This window comes from Trachymyrmex septentrionalis, unplaced genomic scaffold (assembly GCF_001594115.1).
Source record: "Trachymyrmex septentrionalis isolate Tsep2-gDNA-1 unplaced genomic scaffold, Tsep1.0 scaffold87, whole genome shotgun sequence".
In the NCBI taxonomy this organism is placed as follows: Eukaryota; Metazoa; Arthropoda; class Insecta; order Hymenoptera; family Formicidae; genus Trachymyrmex; species Trachymyrmex septentrionalis.
This window is the reverse complement of record NW_017306059.1, coordinates 1,767,514-1,777,057: the sequence shown is the minus strand read 5'-3', so window position 1 is coordinate 1,777,057 and position 9,544 is coordinate 1,767,514. Positions and strand designations below refer to the sequence as shown.

Genomic DNA, 9,544 nt, shown 5'->3' with positions numbered 1-9,544 from the left:
ATATTGTATAATAAAATATATAGATATAAATATATATTTGGGTACCAAAAATATGGGAATACATGTGCAAGATTTCGTGCTCGGTGTATTTAAACACAAGACGCAGACGCAGGTAGACAGAAAAACTGAATGGTAAATACGAACGGGGTACAATGAGCTGTTGAACATCTGTGAATAAAAAAATCGCACAAAATAAAAATGCGAAAGCATTTCACTCAATTCAACGATTCTCAATTTACCGCGAACGGTATTTTACAACCATGCTACGAGAACATCATCACGAGATGCGAATGATTCTTTGACGTCAGACAGTGTTGCGTAAAGTCGTTATTCGTAGATAATTCACTCGCTGAAAGAAATGCACCATTAATTTTGTCATGATTAAATATTAGAAATCGCAGAATATTTTTAGATCGGAGAGCGTATAAAAGGGACATTGGGGAGAAGAAGTTTCGCTGTATACGTATTGTCGGTATAATACGTAGGCGATGAGCGCGATAAAAAAAAAGAGACGAGATTCGCGGTTCGTAAAACTAACAAATTGGTAATATGATCGCCACGAGAGAGCATCTTTATATCATTCAACGATACCTATATATCCGCGTTCCATGCGGTAATGTGCATTTGATATCCGTGTGTCATTGCGATCTCGGCATTACGACATAATGAGAGACGATAAAAGCAGGACGGCTCCATTGACGACCGAAGGCGCGTAACAATGGAATCCATCTAGTTACGAAAATTTCACGCTCGGCGTCCGACAAACACACTGGCGGATCCATGGGGGACCATGGAGACCATGACCTCCCCCTTGAAGTCTCCTTTCTTAAGAATATTTATAGCAAAATGTTATATATATTTCTGAAATGCTTAATCATAATCTAAAAATATTTTTTTAATTTAGAAAATTCCTAGATATAAAAAATATATCTAATAGGATCTTATTCACAATCTGTTCTTATTTTAAGACTTTCTTAAGTAATGTGCTAATACAGCCCTCTGATTGGCCTTGAGAATCGACTGTGAATATTACTCTATATTTTTTTATATCTAGGAGCTTCTTAAATTAAAAAATATTTCTGGATCCCATTATATTATTCTTCTGTGTTAACATAATTTTAAATAAAACGTTTTTTTTTTCCTTGAAGCACCAATGCCCTCTCCTTGACAAATTTCTGAATCCGCCAGTAGACAAACGTAAATTTAATTTCCACTAAATTCATAAACGAGATAAACTGTGAGGTAAGAACACCAATGAGTGAAAACTTTTTATGTCACGTATCCGCAAAGTAACGGGCTGAATAAAAGACGCCGTTCTCGGTACGTGAAATGTGGGACTGCAAGCGACTGTGTCGATGGGCGTTTAAGCGCGCGTTTAAAGTGGGCGGAATAGTAACTTTATGTCACGCATCCGCAGGTACCTGACGACGCGAGCGTGGCATTTTCTGCCCAAGGAGATGCTCGTGTTAGGTATAATAAATAGAAGTGAAGCGCGGTCAGAACGCAAGCGGTGGTGGCAGATGTCATTGCGGCGAACGGAAGCAGGGACCGCGAAGTCACGCGTCGGAGAAAAGTGCAGAGAATCTTAATTTAAAAGTTAGATGACACCAACTCACCGCGTATAAATCACTCCAAGATTTTACCATCCCGTTCCTGGCGCCGCCTTACGCCTACTCTTACATCGTATAGCCGTCGTCGACGGCGGTGGCGGTGGCGGTATCTCTCGTTTGCGCTCCTATTTCTCGCGAAAAAATTTCGCCGAGCTGCGGAAGTTCGGCCGCGCAAGGAGCATGGATAAAAACCGCACCGACGAAGACTCATTACCAAGATAACGAAATTGGGTAAACTCGAAATGCCCGAGTACCTACCTTCGCTTGCTATCTCGTCGCGCTCGCCTCGGTGAGGCGTGATCGATAACGGCGAGAGCGGAAACTTTTAGATATTGCAGCGTTTAAGCGTGTTATACTATCGCGTCGAATCGCGCTATCAGCAGGTTGTCAGAAGCGGATTATTCAATCTAAGACTGTTTTCGCACGTCGCAGGTGCGCGACTGTTGGAAATCAGACTGAGAATCTTCATTAACGTATTTTGTGATTCCGACGCTAGAGAAACGTAGCGCGAGAATGTGGATGGTGGAAGAAATTATTTAGAGATTGAGACAAGAAAAGTGGATTATTGTCAGCCGCATCGATCGTGCAGCAAACATTATTTCTCATGGCACAATTAATTTACCCTACAAATATTGAAAGATCTCTCTCCTTTCCCCCCCCCTTCCCTCCCTCCCTCCCCCCCTGTCCTCGCAGAGAGACACGTATCTCGCCTTAGATTCGGATTCTCTACAGGTCGCCATTAAAACGAGCGATCGCCCGGATAACATATGAGCACACGTAACTTACCTTCTACAAACTAATTGTCTATTCACTAATTGTATTGTGCATCTACGAATGGGAGCAACAACACCACCGTCGAGCTAGTCCGCCGCTTCCCTCGCGCGTCGTATGCGAATTTAAAAGCGATTCTCACACATGATTATTCCTTGTTATTCGACCTTAAACTTACAATTGCGTTGCTACACTCAATGATCATCTCCGTGTATCAGAATTTTCAATGAAATATGTTTCGGCTAGATACACCTCATCTCATCTCAAGTGTGAACGGCCAGATGCTTCGTGACCAGTTTTACACGTCGGTGAATTCTATATACTATGATTCCTTAGAATCATAAACCGCAAAAAGACATAATAAATTGATTAAGATTGAAATTAACTGTGGATGTGCGAAACTGGCCATTAATCTCGCCATCGGGCGTGTAATCGATCATCCAATGCAAATTGTTTTCTTTTCTCTCTCATCTTGTAGTTTTTAATCTTTCGTTCAAATAATATTTATGTACAATAATATATACAATAATATATACAGTGATAAAGGTGTTTGATATATATATATATATATATATATATATCAAGACACTACAGAAAGAATAGTTTTGCTAAAATAGTTAAAAAATTTAGTCAGACGCGGATCTAAAGATAACTTCAACTTTGGTTGAGCCATCAAAATAATTATTTTCAGATCGTATCTAGATAAATTTTTAGATATTTCAAAATCATTCTTTCTATGCTCTCACGCTTCCGCACGTTAACGAATACAGTTTACCGTCCATCGTTCCGTCGAAAAAATATAGGAGGAAAAAAAATAGACACTATCGGTCTACATTACTGCTATTATTGGCATTTTTATTGAAGGTAGGCCGTGCGTCATAACGGCATGACGCGATGCGTGTCTTTGATACGCGTAGTCTGCTGTTGTCAGTATCTGCAGAGTAGCGACCGCTTAATTCCGGCCTACGTGTTTATCCCAAACTAGCGATCCGCGCAGCGACCAAGAGGAAATATCACGTTATTTACAGACAGTCGGCCTACTGTACCTCCTTTTGTGACAGAAATAAATGTGGAGAAACAGGGTATCTCAGGGGGAGGTATGAGGATCAAAGCCATACACTCTGCAAAATCTAGCGGAGGCTGCTTTAACTATTTGCATCGACGGATATACAGTAGGCACGTGTATGCGTATGCACTCCGCGCCCACATGTTTACACATTTACATGAATCCATAACTAACCCATGTAATAAATCGTTGCGCCTCTGCTGAGGTCTCATTTTAGTTTTCGCGAGAAGGCAATTTCATTAATTTTTTACAGCGAACAGTATTATGGGCTTCGCTTCACGATCTCCTTCCTTCATTCCACCCCTCGCACGTATCAACCCCGAGCGCGTCGTCATGTGATTAATTGAATTAAAAGACCACGCATGCTTAATGTGTATTTTAAATAGCACGCAACATGTGCAATATCGTTAGAGCGTAAAATTACGATCAACTTAATCTCACGCGACTCCTCTCTCACTGTACCGGCTATCTATTTTTTTCGCGATAGATTTAGCACGCCTTGATCCCTACATAGAAGCTAATTTCGATGTGCGCGCCGCGCCAGATTTATGAGCAAGGATTTCACGGTATAAAAAAAAGAAAAAAGAAAGATGAATACAGCGCCAAAGCCTTGTTCGTCCGACCGTCAAATTGCAATGTCTTCGGATTAAATTTATACGCAAGACCGTCTATCCTCCAACCCCTTCTTTCTCGAGAAGGTCCGATCCTGTTGTGCCGCGTAGTACGTGATACAAGAAAAAAAAAACTGCTGTACGTAAAACGCTACTGCGAACGCTAATATAATTACGGTTATCGCGAGTACAGTACTCCCGTTTGTCACGCGGACGATCAATCATGGAAAATGGTCAGCGCACGTTGCGCGGACAAATTAGCCCATGGGTGAACTCCCATCGGAACCACTGTAAAACGCGTCGCGAAGGAAGAAGGGAAAAAAAAATGTAATGCGACGCTTCGGTCGATTTGAAAAGCGCAATTGTACGGCACGCAGCTCGCCAGAAGTAGGGAAAATGTCAAAGTTTTCCCAGCCTCTATTCATAAGTAACGGAGCCGCGCGGAGGGGTGGCAAACTAGTGTGGGTTCACGTGATCTTCATTGTGCTTCCGATGACATTTCGTAACCCCATTTCGCCAACTATGTCGGTTTTTTCTTTTTTTTTTTTTTAAATGCATCGTTGCTCAAAACTCGAAGTTATGGTCGAATTAACTTCAAAAGTGAAGCCCTGGAAATGTTTAATTTTATTGTGTACCGGTATATGCGTCTTGAAAGACGCATGAAGAAAATTGTCTTTCGAAATCAGAGGAGGTAAACGATAAATCGATTCGCGCTAACGAGACGAAGGGTTAAAAGTGCACTCGTAAATTCAGCTGATGGAGGGAGGAATAATCTCCAAGATAATCGTTCCACGAGTCGACGAGAGTACTGAGTACTTTTGAGTCGGCGGGCCTTTTTTTCTATTCAAGTCCTGGCCGGTTAGAGGTCGAAGACTATTCAGAAATGAAGAAGGGGCAGATGTTTGAATTCGCCCACGTGCTGGCGGTGTGACGTCACGGCCAGCGTGTGGGCGTAGCGAGGTACCAGAAGGAAGAAGAGGGATGAGAGTGGAAATAGGAAGACCGTGGCGAAGGGAGGAAGGGCGGAAGGGAGAGAGAGAGAGAGAGAGAGAGAGAGAGAGAGAGAGAAGCAAGAGAGGGTTGAAAGGGTGGGTGAGCGAGGAGCGAGAGGATGCCAAGGATCAATGCAACGACGAGACCGGGAGGGCAGAACCTGAGAATTCCCGCGGGATACACCGGCGCGACGCGGGATACACGATCGCGGTGTACTGGTCGGTGAATTTAAAAGGAGCTGGTATCCCTTATCACTAAAAATGCTCCTACCCTCCCCCTCAATCAGAAAAAAAAAAAAAACACGGATCTAATCAAATTCAGCCCGCGAAAGGATCGCTGAGAGGACCAAAAGGGAACCGAGTACGCTGGCCATTATAAAATCGATACATGCGCTTCAAGTTATATAACGTGACATTTCACGTGTGCGTTATCATACCCAAAGACACTCGCGTGGAAATTATTAAACGCGGTCGTATTATTCGTTGCGATTTCGATCGCCATCGCGTTGTTCTGCGCCACGAAATTCGCACGAGGCTAACAGTCTTACACGTGTCCCTTAATCTTAAACCTATATCGATTGATTCTCTCCGAAAGAAATTTTACGCAAGATTTCATCTACGCTGTCGATCTATGTTATCGTGGTTACAGATGCGATGACTCAAGATGACTAAAGGTAATTCAAGCACATCGAATTTCGCACGAGGACTTCTATATGATCGACGCAGAAACGCGGCATATCCGACCTTCATCATATGGAAAGTGATGCACAGTGGAGGGTAGGTAGAATACAGTTTATTTCTGTACTCTGCGAGAGAGAGAGAGAGAGAGAGAGAGAGAGAGAGAGAGAGAGAGAGCTTCACCCACAGGTGCGCACCTGGATGAGCTGGTTCACAGTTCACCGATCTCGCGTTTAATCAACTATGATCGCATATTATACATACGGTTCCCTCACATTCCTCCAATTTTTAGGAATGGAATATTCTCCACAAAAGCGAACACAACGACAAAATATTACTGAAGACTCATGCGTAAAATTTATTACTTTGATAATCAATTACAGGAATAAATCAGCTGATCTATTCCTTCGTTGAAATATTTCATAACTGAAACGCGATAGGATCTTATACGCGATATGTCTATTAAATTAATTTAGTAGCATTATGTCATATTTAATATAAAATCTTTTAATTTTATTGTAATATATATATTATATATAAATATATATACGATTATCTTACAATCAAACACAAGCATTGGATTGATCGATTACACTTTCTATAACCGCCTTATGTATAGATATCGTGAAATACGCATGTTCTTCGTAAATCAAATTTATCGGAAAGATTATACTTTCCTTCTGCATTGACTTTCAAAGATAAGGCTGGCCCTTTCGATTATCTGATGTTTCCATCGTACACTTAAAAATAAATTCGGCGGCGATCTTGGCCATTTAGCGATTGTTTTTAATTTCACTAATAGCACTAATATTTTTTTGTAAAAAATAAATAAATATAATATATAAATGTAATATAAATTTTAATTATCGTGATATGTGTGTAAAGTTATCAATTAATCAAAAAATTAATATAACAAATAGATAAAAAAAGACTCGACAAAAGATGTATTTAAAACGCGAACTACATATATCATATACTACTTAATTTAAATTAATCCAAATTTTATGATTATAAATATTTTTTTATGATATATAAATTAAGTTTTAATTTAATAACAGCCTACTTTTAAACATTTTTATTCTGAATTAAAATTCTTCGAAGAATTCAAATAAAATTTATATCGTGAGTAATATCAATCAAATAAAATATCTCGTTAATTTATATCGAGTGATGAGAATATAATCAGAGATAAATATTGAGATTGAAGAATTCACTTACCCTTCTCCGATTCGTCCGGCTCGTCACTGGCGCACTCCGGTGTGCTTCGCTCTTCCTCGCTGCTACTGAAACTTGCTTGTTGCGTGACGCCCACTGTTGACGTAGGTTGAGCAGAACGTCCGCCCTGCGTCTGATGCAACGAATGTTGCGAGGGATGCATTGCAGAACGAACGGAGCCAGTCTCCATCGGTATCTGACCGTAAGTCATTCCGAGGTCTGTACCCTGATCCTGCATTGCATTAAATAATCGATATGTTATAAAACTCAGCGGATCACTTCAATAATATAGTTATCAAATCGTATATCAAGTTGCAATTTTTTTGTATACAACTGTCGTTAATTGATCCGTAACAAATTTTATAAAATAAAAAGATTCTTATTGTTGAAAATAAAAAGATTTGATAAAGTATTCAATGAAAAATTAAGTTAATTCTATATAGTCAGTTCATTCAGTATTTTTATCTAAAAAAATTAAAATTCTAAAATTTTATATCAGATAAATGTATGATATGAAAAATAATATACTTTTATTTTTATTAATTTGTACTTATTATTATTACTTTCACACAAATAACATTAAAATTAAAAAATTTAATTTTTTTAAGAAGAAGACTATATTCTACTATGAAAGTTATTTATCGTTGTTTATTATCACTTCGTTAAATTTGCATGCTTCCCCAGGAAATGTTATATATATGGACATTTTATATATAATGATATATAATTGTGTATATAAAATATGTCAATTTTTTTACATAATTATATATAATTTTATATAATTATACCTATATAATTATATATGAAATATTTTTTCCCGGGTGAAGAAAACAAAATTAGCTCGCCGAATTTAATGCGGCTGCACATATATTCCACAATTCTCATAAGAATTGAAATTATCGGCTTGGAATTATTCCGATTCGAATTTATTGATTTTCTTACTTGATAAGTCAATCGTTGTCTCGAATAATTCTGCGGATGTTGTTTCATCAGACCGTCAAGCTCGCCTCGGTATAAATTGGGATCGTCGTCAGGATAGGCTGCAGGATGTCTCGGAGTTTGTTGCATCGGGTAAGAACCAACCACGTGGGGTGTCGGTAAAGTTCTCGCGTGAGGTGAAACAGACATTTCTACCCCACTGTCACTCGTGGACATCCGGCGACCCGAGATCTACAACCACAGAAACAAGGCTCACTGAGTATTCCGTGCAATGTACATCGCGAGGGCGCGGGCTGATAATTCTCTTCAGTTATGATAGGAACGCCTCGACCTTTTCTTCCGTTCGTAAATAAGTAAATCGCGGAGATATCAAATGTGCGAATTATTGCGAACTTATCACGGTGCGACGTTACATATTTATGAGTGTAAGAGCATCCGAGCATTTACGTGCGCAAAAGTATATCTGCCTTGTAAATAAAAGAGTGCGTTCCGACAAGAATATCGGGCGAGCGAGGAGAACGTTACCTGCTCTTGCTGGGAGTACTGTCTCCTGAGAGGACAGTTTCCGCTTCTCTGTAATAACGGCAAATTCTCTTTCTCAGCCGCGCTGTGCGCCCTCTCGAGTTTCGGTCTTTTATCCCGAGTTTGGTCCGCGAGTCCCTGACGACCACCCACCTGCAAGTCTTCCTGCATTTGCCGCATCATCGCGTTGTCCACGGCGAGGCCCGGCCTCGTCATCCATTGTCCGGTTTTCGAGAGAAGTTCCTGCTTCTTCTTGCAAAGTACGCACATCCATACCACCTGCAATCAGAAAAGTAGCGTTCTCATTTTGACGTCACGATAAAGATACTGCGAGTATCGTCTATTTGTAACTCGACACTGCAAGGGAATATTTTGGAACTAAGTAGTGCGCTTGTACGTTCTGCTTTGTCAAGAATCATCGGGAGAACAAATGTGCGCAAAAATATTATCTTTCCAAAGCGCGAAAGTATCTTGAAACTTATCGATCCAGGTCACCGCGTGCGGCCAGTGACGAGGATATTAATAGGAAATTACCTATAGGAAGTCGGCCGGTTACCAAGCTAATTGGAATGTATAAAGCGGCGTGAGATTGATTATAGAAGCGAAAGACACGCAAACTATAGAATAACTTAGACAACGTGGGACATATCTTATTTCGCAACTATCCTTGCTCGAGCATGTTATTTTTACGGTGAGCGATCCGTATAAAACAGAATTAAAAAGTGCGTTCTAGATCAAATAATACGACAAGTATTTAGAACAATTGTATCCGTTCTGCTCCGCAAGGTTTGAAATCTCGTCGGTTTTACAGAGAGAAATTCCTCTCCAAGTTTCTGTCGCCGGATCGGGCCATTGCCTCGGGTTATATTCTTATGCAAATCTACGTGAATCTGAGTAATGTTAAATTAAATTGAATAGATACGAACGTAAAGATGAAAAGCGTAACAAAATTAATCTGCCAGTATACGATTAAATGGTAGTTGTGATTCTCTTACTTCTTTTATATGTATATTTTTGTTAGAAAAAAAATTTTCCTTTGTAAATGTTTATTAATTTGTTTTAAATATTAATTCGTATTTCGATAAAATAGAATGACACGAAATAAATTAAAAATTATTGTTTTCAAACTTATAAATTTGT

General features: G+C 39.6%; 1 protein-coding gene across 9 annotated transcripts in view; it reads right to left on the bottom strand.

The window, feature by feature from the left end:
* LOC108755400 (regulating synaptic membrane exocytosis protein 2) overlaps nt 1–9,544 on the bottom strand; it is a 63,118-nt gene that overhangs the window by 34,493 nt on the left and 19,081 nt on the right. For 8 of the 9 annotated variants that reach the window (XR_001939764.1, XM_018498359.1, XM_018498355.1 and 5 more), the window contains exons 3-5: nt 8,408–8,683; nt 7,886–8,113; nt 6,947–7,175 (exon numbers count right to left, since the gene is read on the bottom strand). Coding sequence is in view for 8 of the 9 variants with exons in the window: in XM_018498359.1 (XP_018353861.1) it covers nt 6,947–7,175; nt 7,886–8,113; nt 8,408–8,683 (733 nt within the window). In the remaining variant the exon portion in view is untranslated. The remainder of the gene's footprint in view (nt 1–6,946; nt 7,176–7,885; nt 8,114–8,407; nt 8,684–9,544) is intronic. The other variant, XM_018498360.1, reaches the window with a different exon arrangement.